This window comes from Bactrocera neohumeralis, chromosome 2 (assembly GCF_024586455.1).
Source record: "Bactrocera neohumeralis isolate Rockhampton chromosome 2, APGP_CSIRO_Bneo_wtdbg2-racon-allhic-juicebox.fasta_v2, whole genome shotgun sequence".
Lineage (NCBI taxonomy): Eukaryota > Metazoa > Arthropoda > Insecta > Diptera > Tephritidae > Bactrocera > Bactrocera neohumeralis.
The window spans coordinates 59,716,521-59,743,763 of NC_065919.1; the positions used below are offsets into that span (position 1 = coordinate 59,716,521).

Below are 27,243 nucleotides of genomic sequence, written 5' to 3' on the forward strand. Positions count from 1 at the left end.
ATTGCTATATCAGTTTATACTTCACGCAACTTGTATGAGGTTAAAATTTTTTCTATATTGTGATACATAACACGTCATTGTTTGCAGGTATGGTAGTTATTATCAAAGGTGTATACTTTTTCAATCGGTATAAAGATAGCAATTTCAACCAGTTAGATGTGAGAAAAATTAGTAATGAAAGCTGATCTTGATTCATATATTTTATCATTAGCTGAAAACAGCTTTACCAAAACCCTACCGGTTGGACAATTCTTGAACAGCTTACTGCGGCTGTTATTAAAGGGTTTGAGACTTTAAACCTTAAAAATATGTTAGATGTGCAAATTTTTCACTTCTGCTTACAGAGCGGTATAAGTTGTGGCACTCACAGTGATTTTCAATAATATTTTCCGCCGTTTTCTGATTTCCAGTTGAAATATATATAGTTGAATGAAGTTAATTTAACGCTGAGATATGCTGACGGCATAGATTTTCGTACTAGAGACACAGTCAGAAACTGGAAGAATTGCACGTCTTCATCGACAAACGAATGCTGGCTGAGATGGTGACTATTTGTTCGGATTTTTGTGGCGCGGAAGCTCTTTCCTAAGATAATAATGCCGAAAAATGCATTTCTGATAACTATGAGCTACTGCGCGACACATCTTCGTATGTGACAGAAAAATATGGACTTTAAACATCCAAAGATAAACGCACGGTGTTGCCTCATCCATGAACAAATATTTCTTTTGTGTCTCAAATTCGACGATTGTAAGAAAAATCAACTCTATGGTGTCCATTGAACACATTAGTGATGTGGTAATTGCCGTTTGTTCATTTTTGATAGTTTTGTAGGATGAAGACTAGATTGGGTTCCACTGATAAGCTCTGAAAGACCTAATTTCTTCAAATAAAATAAAGATGAACATACTCGTGCATAAAATATATTATTTTTGTTGTTAATATGAGTTAAATGGATTGACGGCTATCAAGCCTACCGGACTAAGACATGAAATCTGTAAGTGAAAATATAAGAAACCCTTGCTGCTGTCAATATAACATGTAATACATAAGAAAAAATGAGAAATACATGGTAAATCATGATTTAGAAGTGTAGTAAAGAAATTTTTAAACATATTTTTAGAACGAACAGGCTAATAGACTTTCTCGCTAACCCATTATTCACTCCAACCTAACATGTGATCGCTACTCAAACATTGTGCGTGTCTACTACAACATTCAAGACTACTTTTGTATACATATTCTACTGCATATAAGTATGTATGTCTAAATGCAGTTATTTGCTACCGTTATATTTTGTATATTTGCCTCCACTTACGGCACTAACGTTTGCATATTAATCGCTGTGTGTGCACCAACATTACCAATACATAAACATATAGCAAGCATTTCATAAGAAAATGATATTTCACGCTTTTCGCTTACTACTACTAGTCATTGCTACCGACAAACACACACACACGTGAGTACAAAATATACTTGCACCTTCGTAATTCTCCAAATTTTACTTTGTTGTAACTGTTTTGCACTTTAACTGTAAGTATTCTATTTATATTGTGGCTTCATTCCTTATACAAGTCAATTAAATGTGTTTGTTGTTGCTGCAGTTGTTGTTGTTGCGCTGTCTGTTGGTGCTGCGGGGAGTAATCGTTGTGTGTTACCTGCTGAAATGTCCAATATTGTTGTTGCTGTTGTTGGTGCTGCTGATGCTGACTGTGTGGCTGCTGTTGTTGTTGGTGTTGCTGTATGTGATATTGCGGCTGTTGCTGCTGCGCCGGCTGTTGGTGCTGGTGCTGCTGCTGTACACCGCATTGCTGATAATGCGCTAGGTGTTGTTGTTGCACTGCATTTTGCGGTTGCACCGCCAATATAGCGGTACCCGCAGCATTTGTTGTTGTTGTCGCGGTTGCCGCTATCGGTGCAATAGCTGTTGGCAGCGGCGCCTGTATGGGCGGTGCTACAGTGACTTTGGTGCAGGCACATAATGTTGTTGTGGTTGCTGCAGCGGTAGCAGCATTTGTTGCTCCATTTGTTGTTGCAAATGCGGGCCATCATGGCAGCTACACTAGCAGGCTCGGTGCTAGCCATTCGTCTTCAGCAAGCTGCAGTTGTATACAAAGAGAGAGACAGAGAGAAAGTTATTGAGTAAATTTCGTATTAAAATGTTACTTATACGCCAAGTGCGACTTCTTTCAAAAGAGTGGTGATAGCGTATTGTTTGCGTCGATCTGTATTTTGTCTATCATTTGTGTATTTTCTAGTGAGTTTATTGACAGCCTACAAATTGGAAAGCTGTAAGTCCTGAGGTAATAAGCAAAAGCGAATTGTTAAGAGCAACAAGTGTTAGTGATAGTTTTGAAGCCAAAACCAAACTGCGGGTTTATTTAATAACGCAACAATTAATTTAGGTATAAAGGCTGCTTATTTGTAAGATCCGTCGATATCCTATCACTGTAGTCTACGTACAAAATGATCGATCGAAACAATATAAAAATCTTCATAAAAGATTTTGTTCCTTATTAGGTAACCTTAGTTCGAGGTTGCTTAACGATTTTTCAATTTCTTCAAAGATGTTGATGAAACTCTTTCCTTTCCATTAAATGAATGAATATCGTAGCTTTGCTTTCTAGCTGAATTTAATAGCCGATTTCTATTTGTGCCTATTGTCTTCGCAGCTCAATAGAGACATCAATGTGACGCGCTGTTATTAAGCAACCACTTTCGTTGTCTCTGCCCGGCTTTTGTACGAAACTAGCAATATATATCTATGTATATGTGTAAACTTGTAAGAACATTAGGAAGTGTTGGAATTTTTAATGAACTGCTTTTAAAAGCTTCTTAGCACAAAGAAAGACTGTTAGGTTAAGCCTGTACTTATGACTAAATAAATTCAGGACATTACACACAGGCAACTAATGGCATGCCCCTTGATATACTAATATTAAATAAACCTTATAAATATACGGATATCGAAGAAGTGCCTTCAGTCTACCAAAAATTAGCTCACAGTAATATGCGTGCTAATAACTTTTCTGTTTAGTTAAAAACGAAAGAACGTCTCGCAAAAACGAGCATGTAAAAAGAGAAACGGTGAGCTGGTTATACTCGTATATCTTATTTGGGAAATTTCCATATTGAGTTATCATAGTAATTTGATATTTGGATCATTAGATATCTGTGGGGCTACAAGGATCCCAGGACCACTTAGGCGACATTTTTTAAAAACACGTGAGAACCAATTGTCGAATAGTTATGCGACCGGGTAATAATGACATGAGCTTGATTTAAGTTAAAAAACTGTTGAAACCCCAAAACGCTATTTGATATGAAATTCCGAAACGATGCAACAAGTTGTCTACTATTTTGTTTGCAACTTCATACAGAAACTGGCTCTCTCTAGTGCTGTGTCACAAAAGAAACAACAGAAAAGAATTGCATCAAAAGCATAAGGTGAAAGGTAATAGTGAAATAAACAGCAACAATGCTAACAGAATTCTGTTATCTACCAACAAGAGAAAAGCGGCGCGTTCTTTGTGCTGCAACGACAAAACTGAATTTTGCGAAATGAAGCGATGAAATTTACATCCACACATGCATGTGTACTTATATGTATGTGTCTCAAAGGCGTGTAGGCGCTAAATCGGCTTCTCGCCTGATCGCCTTTCGATTGCAAATGCCGAACAAATGAATGAACCAGTGTCTGAACGATTGAGCGAGAAAATGGAGGTTAGTAGCTGTGGTGTGGTTTTTGGAGGCTTGGCAAAGTACATATGTACATACATGTGTAGATTCATGGTTTTGATGGTTGAATTTGGAAACCCTACTGGAAAGTACTTGAGCTAAGCTAATTTTTCGTTTAATTAATTTGATATACTTTTTATAAAGCATTTATGCGAATTATTGTTGTTAGTGTATACGGCAAGGCAACTACGATGAAAAGTACTCGTGAAGGCGCTGCTAAATTGAATTGTATGTAAAAGCCCGTTATTAGGAATTTGTTGAATAGAAATATCATTCGAATTTCACTTATATAATCTTTGTACTTGTACAATCACCCGGAAGACATATTTCTTTAAACTAAAATATAGCCTTGAATAGATGGCAGAAAGTTTCGGTTTACTCATTAATCATTATTGACAAGAGGCATTACAAAATCCGAAAATAATTAAGTTTCCGAGGAAAACAGTTATTTGCCATTATAATGGACACTAATAAGAAAATATACCATATCGTTTATTTTTAGTATTTACTTATATTTTGATTATTAAACATTTTAAAATAAAATTTTTCGATTCTATAATGTACGAAAAGACGACAAAATAGTATTTATTTATGAAAAAATTAAAATACTCATTTGCTTTGCTCTTTTAAAGAACTTAGTCCGTGCATGTGTATATAAAATGATTCTGGTACGATTTGATCGATTTTTCCTTTATAATTGTGTTGTTTATTGTTCTGAAGTTGTTTATAAAGGCGATGGTTTTCACTTTTGTAAGCCGCCATGGAAATATCGAATTTCTTCTTAAGTCTACTATTCACATATATCTCTATTATATTTCGAATAAAGAACTATATTAACAAGTATAGAGGACCTAAGTTCGGGTACAACGGAACATTTTTTACTCTAGCAACTTGCAAGAATCAGCGATTAAAGGTGGCGGCGAAACTTTATGTTAAGTCTCGATTTTACTATTGACCCGATTTTATCTATTTTTGCCAATACAAGATACTATTAATATGCCACTCACTAATACATTTTTCCCTAGGTTTCACTAAAGTACCTCACCTACCATCACCAATCATATGAAGTAAAGTCAGCCCGATGTTCGAAAATTCTCATATTAGTCAAATGGATCCTAGGTTAAGTTTTCGTCAAATTTTAACCATTTTTAGCACAAAGATATATTACGATATATACGGTATGAGGTCACCTGGAAGTTCTAAGATCTTTATATTGCAAGTAGGTATGTGGGAGCAAAGGGAATTATTGACCCAATTCAAACCATTTTTGGCATACCGACATACTGTTTTCCGGAAAGGATTATCCTTGAACTTTAACTACATAACTCACACCTGTGCCAATATTTCCGGTAAAAAGTCAACTAAAAGTACTGGGGTCTTGGGGGAATTTGAGTAATTTTTGATGGCATACTTTAAAGGCATTAATCGTGCAAAATTTTGTACCGTTATATCAATTGCATTTTGATTTGTACACTGGAAAGTGAAGAACTAAACGGATTGTGAAATTTGGTTATATGAAAAATAGGTGTAGTTGTAGGGCGATTTCGTCAATTTTGCATTGTTACATAGGAACGTCAAAAGAATGTCACTCCAATCGTACAATTTTTACACTGGTTTTTTTTATAAATCGCTCTTATACCATCGCTTTTAGTAATTTTTAACAGTACCGTTATATCTAGCAGTTCGAGTTAATCGACGACATTGATTGTGTTCAGTGAATAAAAAGATAAGGGCTAGGATGGCTAAGCCATATCGTCGGAATGAATGAAAGCCCTCCAGATATGAAGTTGTTTGGTGCGGTATCCATTGGTGGAAGCAGACCTGCACTTTGGCATGAAGGTAACTTAGTAATGCCACTATCATAAAGCCCTAACTTTTCCACCATCAAAGCCATTCGCCAAAGATACAATGAAACAGGTAGTCATCACTTGATAGAGCCATAACAATTTATCTCCTTCCACATTTTCGATAGTTTTTGTAGCAGAGAGATCAAATTTTTCATAAGCTTTTCGTTTCAAATTTGGGATCACTCTCTGGTGAATGGTACGACTGCAGTAGAGCTTAGTTCGAGATATTTCGCTGCATATGAAAGGCTCAGGTACTTAATACAACATGGTTTGAACTTTTAGGTCTTATCTATGACTTTCGGATACCCAATGTTACATTCATAAATTATTGTATAAATGAATAATATGTATTAAAAAAAAACTGTTTTCAGAAAGTCACCAAATGTTTCAATATTTAATATTTGAACTTTCTTTCTGGCCAACACAACCGAGTAACAAACATTGAGTGCCATTGGGGTGAGACCATTTAGGCCAGCAATGTCAACGTGCGATCAAACGGCAGTACAAAAGTTAAGTTCTACACTCAAACTTAAATGCCATGTCTACAGGTATATCTAAGTGAATGCCAGTATGTGTACCGTTATTGTTGGTTGCTGTGCGATTTGTGGCAACATCATTCGCACAAAGAACGCATTGAAATCGAATTGTAAGCGTAAGCATTGAATCGCTGTTGTCGCATAATATGTTGCACAACCCCTGGCTTGCCACAAGTGTGTATGTACGGGGATTTGCAGTTAGTTCCGTGCTGGGAGTGCAGTGGGAGGCAGCAAGGCGTACAAAGCACTAAAGAGTTCACTAGTTCAATATGTCAGCAGCCGGTGCTGCTGTGATAAGTGGTCGCCGTAGCTGAGTTTTGTTGCACACAAGTTCGTATGAAATATATCTGGGGCTCAACCGGTAAAGCAGAAAGGCGAAAAAACGTTTCGATATCAGCTTGTTGCTTTTATGGCATTCTAAATTGTTTCTATGATTTTTGTGTAGATTCCTTTAGTATTTAACTATTCATGTGTGTAGACTCACCTGTGGACTAACCTGAAACTGTTGCATGGGATAGGCGACAACGCCGGTGGCTTGTGGCAGACCGCTGCCGACGCTTTGTGCAATTTGTGGAGCGGTGGCGCCCGCTAACGGCGCTTGTGGTGGCACACTTTGCCAGGTGCCGGGAATCTGCACGCCCATGCTACATTTTTGGGTGAGGAGAACGGAATAGAAATTATTTAAAAAATAAAGTTTTTAAGTAAAATTTTTTTATATATGTATATATTTAATTTATTTTTTATATTTGAATTAATGCACGCTTGGTACGAATTTATTATTTTACAGAATCTTCTCTGTCCGTATACAGTTTACTTATGTATTAGGGTGGTTCTTAAAAATTTGCAATGATATAATTTTTAACACATTTCTACCCACCCTAATGTTCTATAATAATTTCGCTGTTGGGTTTAAATTTCAAAATATCCTCTCAAAATATTAATTTCCTACTTTTAAGAACCACCCTAATGCACATATAATGTAAACATCCATATTTTTATACTTCCTCTGTCGTAAACCATTCACTGCATATGTGCCTTAAGCATATCAATTTAACTACACTCAGTTATAAAAATGTCTTCTATCTTTACCCCATATATCCTTGTTGGTAGCCAGCAAACTGACCGTAGGTTGTAAATCCTTGCATGCCTTGCAAAAATTGTCCCGGTTGTAGGGCGTTGGCGGGCGTGGGCGCAGCTGTGGGATATGTCGGTGCTGGTGGATACCAATAGCCGGCCACTTGTTGCCCATATGCGGCTGCCGCTGCCGCCGCTGCTGCTGTGCCGAATGGGAAGCCGGGGCTTAGTGCTTGCCCGGCGATGGCCGACATGTGATTGGGGTCGCCGCTCTCTTTGCCCCACGCACACTTTACTGGCTGTTGATTGATTTCGGTATTGTGTACGCCGACGATGGCATGGGTGGCGGCCTCTTTGGTGGAGAAACTGCAACGAATTATTTATGGCGTATTTAAATGAAATATATTAAGATGATTATTTTTAAGACTTGTCATTTGATTTAAGGCAATAAAAATACTTGTATTTTCCTTTGGTTAGGCAGAAAGTTTAGTTTTGTTGTAACGAAAATTGTATTCAATATTGTATATAATGTATTGAAATTATATAGTATACTACAATATATATATGTATATATACTTTAATATAAAGATAACATATAATGATATAATTTTGGGGTTGGGGGGGGAGTTGCATTTGTGTATTTTGAGCGCATAATGAAAAATAAAATTGTTTTTTGTTTTTGAAAAATTGAACAAATTTTTCAAATACTAAAGTAAGCTTATAATTCCATTGAAATATATTTTAATCAGAGCGAAATTCATATAACTTTAATACCATCCACTCTTCAATTTCATACAAAAGTGATTAACTTTATGCTTACGTATTGTGAGATAACATTACCCGATCTGCTTAAATGTATACGATATAGACAATGATATTTTAAGGCGAGTTCAATAAAAGACTCTGCTATCGGACATCTGCATCGTGATCGAGCTAAAAAATCTATTTTTGAAAGTCCACTAAGGTAGGATAAAGAAATTTCCCACGTAAGGTTGAGTAAGACAATATACTTTCTACATCAATATGCGCTACACTGAGCAAAAACTAGTTAAACATATTTAATTTAAATTTCACGCGGAAATCCATTTGTCGAAATATTTTTTTAGTGAAATTATTCAACAAAGAAATTCCATAAAATTTTGGGTGCGGAATCAATTTTCTGGCTCCGAAACGCTCAGAATGTGGGAAAAAGCCTTCGGTGATAATTATCGCGAGCGCTCAATGAAAAATACAAATATTTTTGAATGCCACAAATTATTCAAATAGGGTCGAGAACGCGTTGACGACGAACCACGTCCTGTACGTCCATCAACATCAACTGATGATGAACACGTCAATAAAATGAAGGAGTTGGCGGTGCTTGAGAATCGACAATTAATAGTCACAGATCTTACTAACATCGTTAGGCTATCAAAAGGATCAGTGAAAACCACTTTGAGAGATCATTTGGGCCTCAGAAAAGTGAAAGTATCGAGTTAGCGTCTGTGAAGTAATGCTTTCCGACTACCAGGATGTCATGAAACGTCTTATTTCTGGCCACGTGTCTTGAATCTGTGCTTAGGACGCGGAAACGATTTGTCGGGCGAATATCGAGGCAAAGGTGAGTCGAGGTCGAAAAATTCATGCCAAAGCAGGTCAAAAATCAAGGTTATGCTGACAGTTTTCTTCGATTATCGATTTGGCCAAACTATCAACAAGGAATAATATTTTAGTGATATGCGTTGTTTGCGCGAAGCTGTTCGTAAAATTAGACAGGAATTATGAGCCGACAACTCTTGGTTTTTGCACCACGATAATGCGCCATCGCCTGATTTAACTCCGTATGCCTTCTGGCTATTCAGCAATCTCAAACGACCGCTCCGGGGGAACCTATTTAAATTAATCGAGGCCATTAAATGTGAATCGCATTGAAGGCTATTCCGAAAAATGACCTTAACCACTTTTCCGAGAACAGGAAGAAACGTTGCCCAAACTGTATTGAGGCCAAGGAGTTTGAGCGAGTCACGAGAATAACTTTAATGGGGACGACATAGGTTTTGAAGAACAAATTAAGAATTTTAAAAATTTGAAAAAAGGTCTAACTATTATTTGATCACTAGAAAACTATACTAAAAATGCCATTTATGTTTCTTTTCCTTTTGAAGACCAGACTGGATTAAGCAGGAATTAAGAAGTCATTGTAATAATTTCATCCTTTTATAACAACGGTAAAGTTCTCTCTATTAAAAAAAGCAAGCTTTTGCTGATATCTGCTGTGGTATTTTTTACCAAATCCAGCTTTAACTTATTCTCTTTTGTTCCTTTCTTTTTTTGCCAATAAGTCCATAACCATCAGCTAGAGCTAAGTCCGAAACCAACTTTTTCTGGTTTTCGTTGTTAATGGCTTTCCTGAATTACACTCCGGCCAATAAATTCTTGGAACAAATTGATGTGTCTTAGCAAAGAAAAAAATTGTGCATTAATTATTTGGAATTTTACAGGTGGATCTTTGGTTTGATGTCCGAGATCTCAGGTTAGTAAATGGAGCCGTAATTTACTTTAAGAAAATAAAAACGAAACCGAAAAGGTTTACGTAAAAAAACTGAAAAAACAGCCTTCGAGACCAACAACAGTGTTCTGGAGAGAACATGACTTAAGTGGCAATGGCAGAATCCTCATTTGGTTTACACGATTACAGAGCCGATGTGGATAAAATAATTTAGTATTAGATCTATGCACTAATTCGACAGTCCTAAAGTTATAGAAAAATGTATATGTTAAATATAATATTCATTTTAATCGCCATATTTTAAGGCTACGGCATTTTTATCGTGATATAAATTTTACGAAAATATTGTAAACTCAGAAAACTCGCAAAAAAAATTACATTTTCATAATAAATGAAACCTACGCGAAATTTAACTGAAGTAACTGCAGCATTAACTATAAAAGTTCTGGGAATTAAGTCTCAAACTCAAAAGACTGGAGAAAAATTGCTCGTAATTTAGTAGATTGCTTTTTAGATGCCACTTATTTAAAGTCGATATGTAGAAATTGTAAATGCATGCGGGATATACTTCTTTGTGCATACTAATAGCTTTCATTTTCCCCACTTACATAAGGAGGACAACACTGAAAATAATAACAACAACAAGGTTGAAGTGTTCACAGTATTAGCAGTTAGCAGAGCGAACAAAGCGTGAAAGTTGTGCAATCGGCCAAGGGATTCGTGACTCGCTCAATCTCAGTGCATCAGTGCAACGGTGCAATGCGGCCTTTTGTGTCAACATGGCAGCTGCGCATATCCTTCAGCACTCGTATTCATACATACACGTAAATATGTGTAGATATAGATGATTACTGAAGTGCCCTGGTTGGACTGGTTCTTGCGCAATTATAAGATATAGAGGATCTACCATATATTGATAGCTTTGATGAACTGAAATCTTTCCTTTCCTACTAATTTCTGATTCTGCAGAGAAAAGATTACTAAAAACTTATATATTAAGACATAACTAAGAGTTTAGATTATGGACCAGTACTGTTCCAAATTGCATTAGTCCCTTCTTGATCCACATACATTTGTATTAACTCACCACTGGCCACACCAAACATGTGCTGCTGTGGAAAAGCTGTTGCAAGCATTGTTGCAGTAAAATCAAAAGCATTACCAACGGCTTCGGTAGCAGCAACAACAGCTAGCGCCCTCGGTATTTGAAGTCTCCAAGCTCATTATGTCGGCAAACACAGCAAGACAATGCAACACAATAGTCGAACAACACCAACAAACAATGGGGAAAATAAAATTCGGAAAAAAGCTAAAAACAATACAACAAGCTGCAACAACTGACTTAACAATAAAGTGACTACAGCAACACACACACACAAGTGACTACATTGCGCCACACAGCTAACTGTAAGTGGGGCGAATATGAACTCAAACTGCACAACAATAACAACACAATGCTGTAAAGGAACACGCGCACTCTGGCAGCTAATCTACAAATACAACAATAAATAAGTTTCCGATAATGTTGTTTGAAGGATGCAAAGGGGCGAACAGCTATCAGAATAGCTAGCTATTAAACGCGTGATAGGAAGGGGAGAAAGTAGTCGTTTTATATACAAGTATGATCAAAATTATACAAATTCATTGATCGTTTATGTTAGCATTTTTGAAAAGATCTTGGACATAGGCATAGATATATAGCAGCGGCTTGTAATATCTGGTGAGATGAACAGTAAAATTGAATAAAAACTGCGTAATGCGAGACCTGAATCGACTTGATTAATTTTTTCGGGTTTTTCGTAAAAAGATCGATGTTTCAAGTCACAACTTAACAGAAGTGATTTGTGTAGATGAGAAAAACCATAATATGGGTACCAAAATACAGAGATTTTAAAAGCATCCAGTCGAACATATGTTTGAGGATAGGACCTGTATATAAAATTCAAATCAACAATATCGGTAGGGTAAATGTATAGCATAGCCCCCAATCGATGGCGATAGGCCATTCACAAGAAGGAGATCTTGCAATCTGCGCCAACTGCGCCTCCCCAACAACACATATAAGGTTCTATCGAGGGCATTGTGTGAAAGATTGAAGCCCACCGACAACAAACTGACCTCTTAGTCTATTTCAAAGCTGCTTTTGACAGGAACTGCCTTTATGCCGCTATGTATGAATTTGGTATCCCCGCAAAACTAATGTGGCTGTGTAAACTGCCGTTGAGCAATACTGTCAGGATCGGGAAGGACCTCTCCGAACCGTTCGATGCCATACGAGGTTTCATACAAGGCGACTTCTTCACAATTTCTTGTAAAAGAGTGTACAACTGCTGGCATACGCCTATGACATCGATATCATTTGCCATAACAACCACGGCGTTATTTCTGCTTTTTCCAAACTGGACAATGAAGCGAAGTTAATGGGTCTGGTAGCGAATAAGGACAAGACGAAATATCCCCTGCCAACAGAAAACAGTCGGCGCACTCTTGACTTGACTCCCACGTCACTGTTGACAGTGTTAACTTCGAAGGCGTAGATAATTTCGTCTATCTTAAAACCGGAGTTACGAGTTTTCGAGAGAAACGTTCTGCGGAAGATTTATGGTTCTTTGCGCGTTGGCCACGGCGAATATCGCATTCGATGGAACGATGAACTGTACGAGATATACGTCGACATTGACATACTATGTAGTTCAGCGAATTAAGCGACAGCGGCTACGTTGGCTAGGTCATGTTGTCTGAATGGATGAAAACGCTACAGCTCTGAAAATATTCGGCGCAGTACCCGCCGAGAGAAGCAGCGAAAAAAGAAGAAGAATGATGATATCTCCGAAGCAATTGTTCAGATCAAGCAACTATTGTATATAACTGCCGTACAAACTGACCGATGAAAGTAAGAAATTATTTGTATTTGTGAAGAATATTCTAGCTTCAGTACATCCTTTGAATTGTTGTCGCACAAGACCCGATTTTCTGAAACAAGTGGCCAATATTCATGTATATAGCAACCGGTGATGCCTCCAGCCTTGGCAAATACGAGAAGAACTGTGCTCCATCTCCAGACCACGAATATCGATATTATCTTGCGAGAAGCTCCGGAAGCCAGGTAGGAGTCCATTTGTAGTCTGAATTTAGTACTAAGTGATTGTCGACGGAGAACAATCTTGCTGTTGAATGACTTGCCTCGAGAGAATGTTATTAAAATCTGCTACTCCTATTTTATGAAAGTGATTTTTTGAACGATACTTATTCTAAAGCAAAATTATTGGTTCTACGAAAAATAGTTGCACAAATTTAGGTTTTCAAATATTCCAGTGTCAGTTATGCTCCAAGCAATAATTTGTTAAAAATATAACTAACTATCATACATCTATATATCTATGTATATGTATGTACATATGTACATACTTATATAGTTCGCAAGCAGAAGTGTGAAAAAAGTCTTTAAATGTGGTAAACATGTCTGTCCAAAGTAGTTTTTAAAAGCACCAATTCTTCCTCGAATGTTCATATTCGGTAAATTTAAGTGCTCTCACTTGTTAGTGTGCATGTACTTGCATGCACGTGCGTGTCTAAGCACACATTTGCACTTTTTGCGAAACTGCGAAACTTTAACGTTATGTCATATTTTATTTTTTATTTGATTTTTACTTTTTTCAATGGAAACTCACCGCACAAATGCATATCCTTTGTCCTTGAACACCCTTATCTCCTGAATTGTGCCATAGGGAGAGAAAGTTTTCTGCAAAATATCCTCGTTTAGAAAGCCGGACAATGCGCCATTGATGCCACCACAATAGACGGTGCAATTAGTGGGGCTGCTTTGGTTGTACACCTCATCGAAGGTTAAAGGTTTGGCATTAACTAATGGAAAAAGCAAAGTAGATTAGCACAAAACAATAAAATACAAAATTGAAAGCGTTCGCAAAGGTGTGGAATAAAAAGAGAAGAGTTTTACTGTGTAAGTTAATGTAATATAATGATAAATTACGAGGGGCACTAAAAAGTTTTTGGAACTGTTATTATATTGATGGCACGGAGCTATTGTTTAGCTTAATTATTATTGATGAATTTAATGGCATCTCATTGAGTTTAACGAATATTTGTAACCTTTTATTTGTAGGTTTCGTCTTTGGGGTCATTTAACAGTAGATCCAACAATCTCCAACAATCAGAAAGCTGTGTTATTAGCAACGTTTCTTTACCACTATAATATGCATAAATATCTGATTTTGTCATTCAAATTAAGCCTCAGTTTGAACGATTTATATCTAGACATCTTTGTCTCCCGATCTGCGGATATACTGAACTCCCATATTGGACGAATTTGTTAGATGTGGAAACATTTCAAAATCAAATTCACTTTATCATGTCAGCTCGACAGATCCCGACGTTATATAGAGCTTTTGCAAACCCAAATATTCAAGAAATTCCCGATTATCTAATCTCCGCTTGGGTCTTAAGATTCAGGTTAATTGTTATGTAACGGCCGGCCCAAAAAAGGAGTGGGATCGTCGTGGTTGGACCATAACGAGAGGGGTGTTAAATCTGTAGGATTCGTTGGGCATATAAAGAGGAGCTTAGAGTCATAAGGAAACTCGCTCAATAAGACGGGGTCAATTCTGGAGAAATAGGAGTCTAACCTGCTACAATAACCAGAGCGAAGCTGCACAAAGGTACACTCTGGATTCTCAAGAAAACTCGACCTCTTCGTCTCCTATTGGTGGTGGTTTAACTCCAAATACACCATTTGCTGGGAGAGACTCGGTGAAACTATAAAAGAATATCAAGTTTGTTGCCTCCGAAGGCTCGTCAAAGTGCTGTTCAATGTCGTCGATGTAATCATGGAATGACCTATTGATGCTTCCAAGTGGCGTCTCCCCTTAAAGCAGAGAGCGCTTTGTGTTTCTTAACCGGAAGCATGTAGGCCTCACTATGTACGTTTTCGATAAGAGACTTTACGAGGCATCTTGTAATAGTACGATTTGAAAAGTTTTTGAGAAGTCCAACGATACAAGGATCATTCTTTTACAATTTGGTTTTAGGTTAGCAAACGATAAATCTGGAGTTTGGTGTCGAGGTGCTGCACACTTTCTGGGAGACATGTTGATGATCTGATAGAACTAGGTGGTGAGTGAAAGTTGTGAGTAAGAAGGAAGGAAAGAAGTATTATCGGGTATCCAGGTTTAAGTAGGAGCAGCATACTTTCGATTTTCCACACATCAGGTGTTTAAACAGTGGTCAAGGACAGGTTACAGACCTTAATTCTAGGGGTAAAATTACAATTCTCACGACGGCAGGTCTACGTTATCGAATTAATTCGATTTTAATATTGTTTTTTCGGCGATCTAATCCTTTCTTTTTTTTTGGTAAACAACTTAAGAATAGTTTAGTTTAGCTTTATCATTATTATTATCATAGTATTTATTTTTCATAAAGTTAATTATTTTATCACGTAATCAAACCAATCTTTGGACAAAATTAATGTATCTCCTTAGCGATTTGTATCTAATTGCAATATTAGAAAATACGCACCTCATTCATACTAATTTTTACCAAAAACAATATTGAGTTTGACAAACAAAAATAAAAACGGCGATATTTTCACAAAAATAACGAGATTCTCATGCAACAGAGTCCACAACTTATTTGGTGCCCCTCGCATTTATACCATTTTACTATTTCGTTTTTGTCTCGCAGCGCAAACACGTTTTCCTCTCATTGGAATTACGCTGATTTACTTACCATCCAATTTTGTCGCCGGCGGTTTTCTTGTGGCCCAATTCGTGCGTATCGACCGAGAGCCCAACCACTGACCATTCATGGCGGTAATGGCATTTTCCGCTTCCTGCAATGACACAAAGCACAAATACAGTTCAATGCAATGGGTAAATGCTTTTTAAAGCAAATAAAAATTAGTTGAAAGTAAAGGAGTACCCATGTACATGTACATATATATGTATATATAAATATCTACAAATATATGGTAAATAAATAAATGGCAAACGAATGGCAAAGACAGCGGATTCCGTGAAGCTAAGCATAATTTAATTGCATTTCTACGCTGTTTGGCAAAATCAAAGTCGGAATGAATTTAAGATTTATACAAAGTAAATAGTTGATGCAGCGCATAGTTTGCTGGTTGAGGGCTTACGAACCGTCTCGATTGATGGTGAAAGATTGGAAAATAGTCATACACACATTTGTTCACATTTATGTAAATAAATCTGATTTTGATAATCTGCTGACGATGTAGTGGACGTTGAGCGATCGAAGCCGGCAGCAATTCGTAAAGAAAATAATCTCAACTATTCCCTTTACACTTTTTGCAAATTATTTAAAAGCGGCAAAGCAAAGAAATCGTCGTGGCAGCAAGTTGATTACTTCAAAGCATATGTACAGGGTGATGCTTGTGACAGATTATTTTTTATGACAAAATTAAAATTTAGTGAGACATAAAATTGAAATATCAAAACTTTACAAATTTGGAAGCTTGAGGCAGTCGAAAATTCCTTCACCTGAACCAGCTGAATACATGAATTTAGACTCGTCTTTCCAGCTTTTTAGATGGATGCTATCACGGGCCTATTAGAAAATTATCCCAATTCAGCGATTTTTCTGAGATATCTCCGTATTTGGTATATTTAAGTCCATATTACAAAATTTTAATTTAAAATGCTTTTCTTGCAAAGAAAATCGTGACAGTAAGGCTGCCTGAAATATCCTTGGAGTAATTAATGATCTTCTTATAAGATTTTTGTGATCGTTTATTGCTTTCTCCCGACTAGGTCGCTCGATAATTGCGTTATGGTCCTGAATTTTAAGTTATTTCTTCTTAAATACTTTGGGGTTATTACGAACTCCTAAAGGAGGAGTCTGATTTCATATAAAAATAATATCGAAAAGGTCAGAGACCCTTTTATGAGTCAATGGAGATATTCTCTGAACAAAAAATGTTTCTTAGAAGACCACAATGTATTTTATACATATACATTTCGGACCTTAAAAATATCTCGAAAACAATTAATATCTTTTGAAACAAACCAGACCAGTGCTGACAATCCTCGAATATTTATCCTTTCATAATAAAATATACTACCACCCGTTACAAACATTCATACCAACATAAATGATGCGACTACGAAAGTTAGTGTCCACTGCTGAACTAATCCGTTAGCTGTGGACAGCTATAAGAATGCTATGGTGCAGCTAGAGTAATGTTATGTTGCTGTTGTAAATTTTTGTGACTTCTGTTCTGCTGCTGCTGCTCTGTTTCTCTACTGTTAGACGCCAGAGCTGCTGGCTGCCAAACTTAGCAAATTCTTTATTTTAGCCACTGGCGTTGGCAGCGAATTCAAAGGGGGTGCGCTTGGCGTTTGGCTGTCAGCGTTCGACCCCTGCCTAAAGTAAAAAAGAAAGAAACCTACCCGAAATTTGTGCGCGCTCGCCTCCATTGACGCCTTAATGGCACAAACTTAAATTGACTTTTCCACAATGTCAACAGAGAGCGGCGTCAATGAAGCCAAATGCTAGGGCCGACGGCGGGTAAAGTGCGGAAACCATAATGCAAAAGAGGGAGAAAAACTGCAGCAAAGCTAAGGGAAAATAAACTCTATAAGTATGCATGTAAAAACTATGCACTAATTTTAATAAAACAAAAACGTCAACTATTCCAAACAAAAAGGGAAAAAAGAGAAAGAGAGCGAGAAGCATAAGCAAGCCAAGGGAAAGAACTTGCAACATAGGAAATGTAAATAACAAGTTTGAGAAAATGCAACAATAGCAAGAAAATATGGGAAAAAGTTGATTCCATTGTTTGCCGGCAGCGAACTTTTGCGATTTGGGCATTTGGGATGTGAGCGAATGCCAATAACAGCAATATGTTCCATCAACCATGTTGTTGTTTGTTTCGCACAACGCTGTGTTCAGAGGTAGCTTGCAATACAAAGAAAAAAAGCACAAAACTGAAGCTGAAGACGAAATAAAAATTAAGTCTGGCGCAAGAATTTCGATGAGTTGAGGAAAGAAACAAAAAAAAGTCACCGAGAAGCGGCGTAAAAAGTCATCAACTGAAAACACTAAAGTGGCAGCATTATTAAGGACTTTAATTCCCAGAGTCAATAGAGACAAGATGGTGCCAGATCATGGCAAACATAAATGGAAGTGGATAATTTCAAGTGACTTTCGAATAAAAAGAGAAATAAATTCAGGAACATTTACGGTAAAAGAGTTCTGTCTTACACATAAAAGGCCTGTACTTCGCGAACTGCTAAGTCAGGATAAGCGTTAACTTGTTGTTTGAATGATACTAGAATACACTTTACTAATAAAGAAGTTTCCTTTCTATATGTTATAGTGGTCCAACCTAAAAAAATTTTTTCCTGATACTGTAGTGTGGTTTTGAAGAATAATCCCTGGGAAAGTTTGAGAAAATTTCTCGTCAAATTCAAAAGTTTTTCATATAAAAACTAGATTTTGATACTTCAATTGGAATGGTGGCTATACATTGTGATAAAAAACCACTCGGAAATTGTAATTAAATTCCCAGAGTATTTCAAAAATTTTATTTTGCTAAGCTGATAGGACTATTCTAAATTAGTGCCCAAATATTAGCGCGATCTGTCTAGCAGTTTGCGTACAATAGCGGCTTAAGTCAGTACAGGTTGATTGATTCTGCAAGTTCTGATCCCACTTTCATGGAGAGCGTTAACTGCCGACGAGACATGGGTTTATGAGTTTGACATGCAAACAAGTGAATGGAATCTGTTTTCAGGCGATTGAAGCGATTAAACAAAATTCGCTGAATAAGCTGAAGGCCATCCCAAAAAGAACTTATGAAAAGTTTTTCGAAAGTTTTTGTTCAAAATTTCAGATCGATATCTCACAAACTGAGGAACTTGTTCGTATATATACAGACGGTCGAACATACACATACTGGAGATATACGACTCCAACGACATTTATTTTCCAAATACGAACATACTTTTTCGACTACCCAATATGTATGTTAATTGTACTTTTAAGTGGATTGCATCTTAAACACCGAAACCTTCGTTCTTTCGCTAGTTCCCTTTACTTATTTCCTAGCTTTTATTTTTGTTGTTTCTTATATCCTTAACAGGGTATGTTAAATTTTTCACGCATAAAAATTATATATAAATAATCAATTTGACGAGCTGAGCCAAGTCCTTTGTGGAAAAATTTAAATTTTGAGAAGGTATCAAAATCCAGATAAATCTCTTATATACCCTTTTATGTTTCAAGAAATGTACTTGTGAAGGGTATTGAAGCTTTAGTGTAAGCGACGTTAATGTTTTTTCTTGTTTTATTTTCTTATTTAGCGACTTTGTCTTCGTTGATAATTGAACGGAGCGTGAGAGCTACAACTTCGTAATCGATGAGCAACCGTAGTGTAGTTGTCTCATCGATTATCGACTTCTTTTATATTTATTTTTTGCTTTGCTTATTGCTTGCTTTTTGCACACAGTTTCATTGTCGATTAAAGTTTGAAGAGTTGCTTCACCTTTTGTTTTTTGACTGCCCTTTCGAGTTGTTTCTTTGTCGTAGACAACAATTGCCCCCAATCCAATAGTTTCTTATAGTTTATCGCTTGGCTTACTACAAGTGTTAACTGCTTAGCTTTATCTCTTGTTGAAAGGAAGCTTCGCCTTCAAATGGGTGATTTAAGTAGTGGATATGTATATTCAATATATACAAAAATATATTTGGGTCTAAAACATAATTCTTTGAGCTATGTACCCTACAAAGTATATTTTACGATAAAATTGTATGAACCCAGATAATCGATTGCGACCTCAGAAACTACTAGTGCTAACGAAAATTCCTGCATGAGTACTCTAATAACATAATTGAGTTAAGATGCTAATAAATCACGCTCACCTCACCAAAAATATGCGAATTGACTAAAACTGTTACCCAAAAACCGTTTTAATGCATCTACTGTTCGTATTTTAGGTGAATGCCGGTAAATTTATCGAAAGCGAAAATTATAATTTCATTTTCGCATAAAAGCCAATTCGTGTACGCACGTGCTGCAGCATGCTTCATGCTTTCGCAACGGCCGTTGCAACTGCTGTGTTTATTTGCTAGTTTAATTTCATGGAGAACATTCCAATTGCCAAATATACACATACACATATAAAGAACTGAGTTGTAAATCTAAACGGGAAAGCCAATTTGTCGATTGCATCGGCGGGATGCGGTTACGAACGCCGATAGACATTGCGTGGCTGGCTCGTTGGTTGGTTGGCTGACCAGTCGCTTGGAAAGCCACCGCCACCAGAATGAGTACAAGCTGACGTAGCATACAACGCTAAAATATGCGCGGGAAGAGCGTAGCTTAAATGTAATTGACGTAATTGTAATATTCGTTAGCGTATTTGGGGGCATTAAGCTTTAATGAAATGTGAGCAATTCACTATGGATGAGTACATATATAAAGGAGCATACATTATATAAGTATATGTAGGAATGAACGTATATTTAAGTATTTTGGAAAACTATAGAAATAATAACGACAAAATATCTCGCAAAGTAAATTTTCTTAATTTGAAGTAATGTTGCTCATACGTCCTGTATGCCCACACTTATAATTTACATGAATATAGGCGTAAGCATTATTATATGAAAAACTTTTTTATTTCTAAAGATATTTTCACGAAATTTGGATCGGATCATTGGTGAGCATAACGGTAGAATATTGGAAAAAGATTATTCAGATTGAACAACTGCAGCAAATGGCTGCCATACAAATAGATCGATCCATTTCTATTTCTTTTATTTTTGATTTAGAAAGATATCTTCACGAAATTTGGCATAGATATTGAGATCGAGCCAACATAAAATATGGCTGCCATTTAATCTGATCCATCAAAATGAAGAACCACTATTTTTATAAAATTTACACTATGAAGGTTATTACAGCTTAGGTGCAACCAAAGTTAACGTTTTTTTCTTGTTTTATTTGACATAATTTTTACGAGGTTTTACACATTTAAATTTTCCAAAAACCGGTTAAGGCTATATATACGCAGTTAGAATATTTTGATCAATTAACAATAAAATAACTTGAACATTCATCTATTTCAAAAGTACTACGCTTGGGAATCGAACCAAACTAAGAGACGCGTTAGCCACACAGGTCCGAACCTGCCAATAGTTACATATTCGTGTACAACTTTTCTATTATCCATTAAATTAATTTACTCCTGATTGTTATTGCCTGAGCTAATCGGCCTTCTCTCTATACTATAGGTATACCAGTCAGTATATCTTCGTTGCGTTATTGAAATTTCGTAAGCTTCATATGGCAATTTGCGCTAAATTACTTCCGCTTCCTGTGCATGCCTTGGCGTGATTATGCATTCACTTATGCTAATAAAATGTGTGCATAGACATTCAAGCGAACATCTTATTTTTTTTAATATGTGTATTTTCCATACCCACATACATACATATATCCACTGTGAGGTTATAAATTTGATCATACATTCGTGGAAAGACAGATAACAAGGGGACCTGGATTTCCAACTGACCCAAATATTCGGTGGCCATCAGTGCTTTAGAAGCTACCTACACAATATACCCATATTGTCCGACATATACCGAGTGTATAGAAGACTCTGAACACGCATTCTTTCATTGGCTGGAAACCTTTCATTGGCTGGAAACCACACTTGGAGGTAGTGTCACGGTGGAAAATTTGACATCACTTATGTGCGAGTCCTTTGCAAAATGGAAATCTGTCAGCGAAACGGCAGCTCTAATTATGACTAGATTGAGTCATTTACAGCAGATTAGGCGCCAGTCAGTCCGTACAATACTTATATGTCTTCTTCTCTCCCATGAATTAATACTCTTGTCCAGTGGTATCGTGGGAGAGACATGAGATGGGAGTAGGTTAGGTTTAGTGGATTAATGTCCCGCACTCCGGCTTTCGATGCTTCCTCATACTATAAAAAAGGCTATAATTCAGAAAATAGTGGCTTAAATTCTATTTTTTACAGTATTTGTTAGCTCTGTTAAGGCGGTAAGAAGAAAATCACAATATTTATATATATGATAGTATATTTTCGGTTTTATTTAAAACTAATGTTTGTCACGAAGCTTGTAGCACCCCGTAAGATAAATCAGAGACCATATAAAATATATATATACAAGATGACGATTATCTGGAAACTTCTATCTGTCCATCTTGGTCTGTGTGCATACATGTAAGCCAGTCTCTCAGTTGGACAGAAACCTATAAACAATTGTTTAGACCGAATAACTACAACGCTACCATACGATCGGAATCAAGTCCTTCTACTATGGTTTTTATAACTTTTTTTTTTGTTTTATTTTTGCATGGATTTGTGACTTTGCGCATCAGGATTTGTGGTGATCAACACGCCTAGGTACTAAAGTGTAAGCTAAAAGGACTTTGCTGGCCTACGGAACTGCTGTTAAACATCGTGAGGCTAAGTTTAGCCATTCGACTCATCAATCATGCCTATCTGTCCTACCTCACAACCAGTCTTCTCTTTCTATGCTCTTGCAGAATTAATGCATATCACTCTCTCACTCTATCTCATACTAATTTCGTTTTAATCATAAGTCGCACTAAATTTGTAGTTTTCTGCATCTGCAGATTTATACATATATAATTTTAGATTAGCCAGGTTTCAGTTCCATTCAGCGATCTATTGATGTTAAAATTAATGAAGATATGCGTTTAGAGTGGGAGCACTGTCAGTATTTTTTCTCTGATGTTAAAATTAGAGGTACTGAGTTCCTTCGAGAACACATTAAGTTATATCTATTGGATCGCTCCTCTGGTTCTCACTAGAAGTGAGTTCAAAGCTGAACTTCATTATAGTCAATATAGAAATCCCACTAGCAACCTATTTGCTGAATGTATCCAACTCGAAAAATTTGTCTTAGTCCTAAAATTTTAATAATGAAACCAGACCTTTACCTATAGACTTCATACAAAAGCAACTTGCCGTGATGTAGACTTTACGACTTGAAAATAGAACGAAACTCAGATTTTGATATTTTACAAATATATAGTAAAATATACACTTTGAATCATGCTGTGTTAAAAAAAGTACCCTATATTACAAAAATACATGCAAACCTTTTTAGAGTATTTTCGACTAAGCAAATAGTAATCACAATGCCATTGGCTGTTGTTGTCATTTCCTTCGGCCACCGATAATCTAAGTGTTGTTAGCACAAAGAAAGACACATTTTTGCTTTTTGCTGTTGTTGTCTCCCTATTGCTTACTGCTGCCGTTGCTGACTAAGCAACATGTCTCCAACATGTTTTCTAAACAATTTACTTTTTAAATGATTGATAAACTTTTGTAAGCGTCCAATATTTCGAGGTGCCAACAGCGACAATACGCAACTGTGTGTAGACGAGGCCAAACAGCAACAACAATGTCGACGCAAATACATAATAGAAATCGTAAAAGTTGCAAAAATGTGTTGAATGAAAGAAAAATACGCAACAAATGGGAAATAAAAGAATTATACCTTTTTCTCTCTTCTGCTACTTTTGCTGCTACATCTTCTTCTTCATCGTCGGACAGCGTTCAATTGGTGGCAGCGTAAAGTTTCGGTTGTCGGGCGCTAGCGAGTTGTGTGTTGAGGCATGTGGCATGTGAACTTCTATTCGATTATATTTGTTTGTTTGTATGTTGCCACATATGTTGCTGTCTGCATGCCATTCGAAACTTTCAACGCTCAATTCTCTGGCGTGCTGTAGCTACTGTCAAGTTGTTGGCCTTTTAACACAACTCGCTGGCGCCCCTTCAAACCCGCACACTAACACACGCACGTACACACTCGCTCTTTATTAATAACGTACTTTGTCTTATTCTGTCTGCTGAGTTGCAGATAAAAGTTTCTCGCGCTCAACTTTGTTGCCAACATAACCCCCTCCCCCGCCTTTGTTTCGCTGCTCACACAAACTATTTGTTGCGTATCTGTTTGGTTTGTTTAGACACCCTGTTCATTGGGCAAACAATACTAACACAACAAGTGCGGATCTAAGTCCACACATACACATGTGTAAGTGTGAGTGTATCTCCTTCCAACTGCCTTCTGCTGTATTTGTGTTGGCTTGTGTCAATTTCAATGACATCTTCGCTCATTGTTTGACAACTAATACCTTTAAATTATATATTACACACATTTAGATATATGTATATATATATATACATACAATTGCACCATTTTAACGAAACCACACTTACATACGCGCTCTTGAGTAGACAATTCATTTCTCGTACAATGACTTCCAATCGAATCTCGCGCGTCACTTTGGCCACTTATAATGCCGAATGAGTTCGCTTTACTTTTTCAACAGTTTAAAATGAATGATAAGCAACAACAAAAGGGTTAAAATAACAAATACACAACCCTCGGGTATTTGTATGCTTATTTAAAGTGATGAGTTTGCAAATACGCACAGTACCCACAAAACGATATATAGGATATAAATATGTACATAAGGGTGCCCGTTATTTTTCAAGTTCATTGTATTTTTTTTTGCACAGTCAGCCTGAAGTTTCACTTTTTTGTCATAAAAGAGCGATCCAACGTAAGCATGCCTTTTTTTTTTAATTTCCCAATTTAAGCCGTGATATAGACACTTTTCTTATATATTCAACCAAATTGTTCATATTTATTTATTATTATAAATATAAAAAAAAAGTTGAAGTTTTATTAGAAATACGAAAAGACTTTTTCGACTACCCAATATTTTATATGGAATATTTATATCTTCTGCAATATGTTTTTTTATCTCCATAGCAAGTAAATTTACAACATTGTAAAAGTAATATTCTATTACGAAATTTTTCAATCTACAAAAAATCATTTCATCATACTATAAACTTAAATTTATGCATTAAATATATTGTAATTATATAGCACACCATGTCGTATGAGCAACATAGAATTCATAAGTCACTTATCGGAATGCTCAGTTCAGGTGATGCATAATTTTAACTGCATACAACTTTTAAATGCATATTTTAATGGAAAAAGTTATTCACATTTTTTTTGCAAAATTTCGGAAAATTTTGAATTAGAATATCATTTTTCCAAAGTTGTAGATTTACTTATTTCTTGTAAAATGCCAAAAAGTCCCATGTTAAATACAGGAGAAAAGAAATGTGATTTGGGAACGGTTTTCATTGAAACTAGACAGCCTGTTTGTTTACGTTGGATCCCGTTTTGCTGGAATAACAAAAAATATTTTAAGTGGTATATGGAAGTTAGGGGGATGTATTGACTCAATTTTATCTATTTTTACCCATACTAAATAGTATTACCATGTCTCTTACTCATAAAATGTTCCCAGGATTTCATTAAGGTATACCATTACCAATCATATGGGTTAAAGACACCCGGATATTATGAAGTTGTTTTATGGGGGTTAGGTCAAGTTTTATGCATTTTTGGCACAAAGATACACTGTTTTGAGTCCGTCATCTTCATTGAGAGAAATCACATTTTGAGCCATACATATATGCGGTATAAAATCACCTGAAAGTTCGAAAATCTTTATATTAGGTATATGAAGGCAAATAGAAGTATTGACACGAATCAAGCTTTTGATACGCAGCCATATTACTAATTTTAGGAAAAGTTTCTCTCTGCACACACATTGAACGATATTTTGGGTCAAAAGTCATTTATAAGTACTGGGGTCAACATATTTGTTAGCTAGATGCTTGAACAGTTTGGGTCCGAATTGGATAATTTCTGGAAATAAGGTGGCATACTTGAAGACACCATTTGTGTAAAGTTTTATCTGCTTACATTAGTTTCTCCTTGATTTGTATACTGGAAAGTGAAAGAATCAAATGGAATTAAAAAATATATTTTGTGGGAAGAATGTGTGATTTTAGTCCGATTTCGCCCATTTGCACACCGTAACATAAGAATGTTAGAGCAATGTTACAAACCGAATTTGGTTGGAATCGGTCGAGCAGGTCCTAAGAAATGTGATTTCAACTAAAAGTGGGCGGTGTCACCTTCATCGTCCGTTTTCACACTGGCTTGTATAGAACCCTTACATACCTTATGTGTGGTCGACACTGTTGATAAGAGTTCCTATAAGAATTGTCTTAAGTGAATTTGGCTATTGTAGCTTTAGTGGTATAGGAGATATGTACATTAAACTTATTTGAGGGCTGGGCCAAGCACACTTTTTCGACATTTTTATAAATCACACGTTCTGTGTGACAAACTGACGGAGAACTTGAACATCTACACACACATATATGGTATCTGAGTGCAAATAATTTTTAAGAGACATTTGAGGCTGCTTTTTAGCTACAACAAACCAACCGGAAAACACTTTATGTTTGAATATTGGACAAAACTGAATAATGCTAGCTGAACGATTTAAACTCTGTTTAAGCGGATTATCGAGAAAAACGGATTGGCTATTTTAATAGTACAGTAATATAATACTTATGAAATCTTGTTTTATTCTGTTGGAGTTCACAAAAATAATCTAGTTACTAATTAGGCCTAATTTTTATGAAGGTCGTCTCAAAGCAGCAATGCGTTTTCGTATATATAAGGTTTCGAAAAGAGTCCATTAGTTTTCCTATATATTGCTTTAGTAATCTGTAACGCGTTGTTAAAATCTGATTACCACAGTTGGCATTCAAAGAAGAGACTTTGCACTAAACAATCCCTCAGACACTTCTCTGATTGCTTGAGTTAGTATTGTCTCTGCCATGCCATATTTTATATTTCTTTCTTGACAAAGGTGAAAATACCCAACAATGAGCTGAAAATGTGAATAGTCCGACCATCATGTAAGCACTTCTTCGATTGCCTGGAAGCTAAAAATTGTACAGAAACCCATTTGGAATCATTTAAATAAGGCTGGTTACAGAAAAAAGCTTAATTTATAGATGCAACCAGAGTTAACGCAAAAAATGTCATGGACCAAACTTCCATCTTGAAATCGTAATGAAATCTCTTCGTTTATGAAGGATATGGTTACATAAGTTGCCTTTTATACTTCGTGATTAAAAAATTAGGTTATGTTTTGCTGTGTGTTTGGTGTGGTGCTCCGGAAACTTGACTGCGATGTAATTGTGAAATCCGTCTAATAAGTGATTACTACCTGTTCTTGTCTATATCAAACCATTTTTTAGATAAAAATTACGCTTGAATAGAAGATTGGAAAATTGGGTGTCTCAGATTTTTCAAAATAGGAATGAGGGTTTCTATAAAGATGAAGGCAAACAAAATTGTAACAAGGGAATTCTTTAACGATTGCTGATTTTAGTTTTCATTAAAACTAAAAGTTTAGTTTCTTTAAGTTGGTATTACTTTTATAAGTTTTAATGCAAACGACTGCCGCAGATTTATGAAAATTTAATTTTATCTTGCTTATGTGCGACAAATTTAGAAGATTATATTTTCATATTGGTTTAGAAATAAAATTGGCATTTAATCTCAAAAGAGTGCATACCACACTTCAAGTTCAGGCTTATAAGCCTGTCTTTGCAATGGACCCAGC

At 36.2% G+C, this 27,243-nt stretch overlaps 1 protein-coding gene across 4 annotated transcripts in view; it reads right to left on the reverse strand.

The window, feature by feature from the left end:
- Positions 1-1,815: 1,815 nt before the first annotated feature.
- Positions 1,816-27,243, reverse strand: part of LOC126751551 (cytotoxic granule associated RNA binding protein TIA1) — a 348,446-nt gene continuing 323,018 nt past the window's right edge. For 3 of the 4 annotated variants that reach the window (XM_050461921.1, XM_050461919.1, XM_050461918.1), the window contains 5 exons: positions 15,432-15,534; positions 13,358-13,550; positions 7,214-7,564; positions 6,609-6,768; positions 1,816-2,102 (listed from right to left, as the gene is read on the reverse strand). In XM_050461921.1, coding sequence (XP_050317878.1) covers positions 2,061-2,102; positions 6,609-6,768; positions 7,214-7,564; positions 13,358-13,550; positions 15,432-15,510 — 825 coding nt within the window. In that variant the 5' untranslated portion in view covers positions 15,511-15,534 and the 3' untranslated portion in view covers positions 1,816-2,060. The remainder of the gene's footprint in view (positions 2,103-6,608; positions 6,769-7,213; positions 7,565-13,357; positions 13,551-15,431; positions 15,535-27,243) is intronic. The other variant, XM_050461920.1, reaches the window with a different exon arrangement.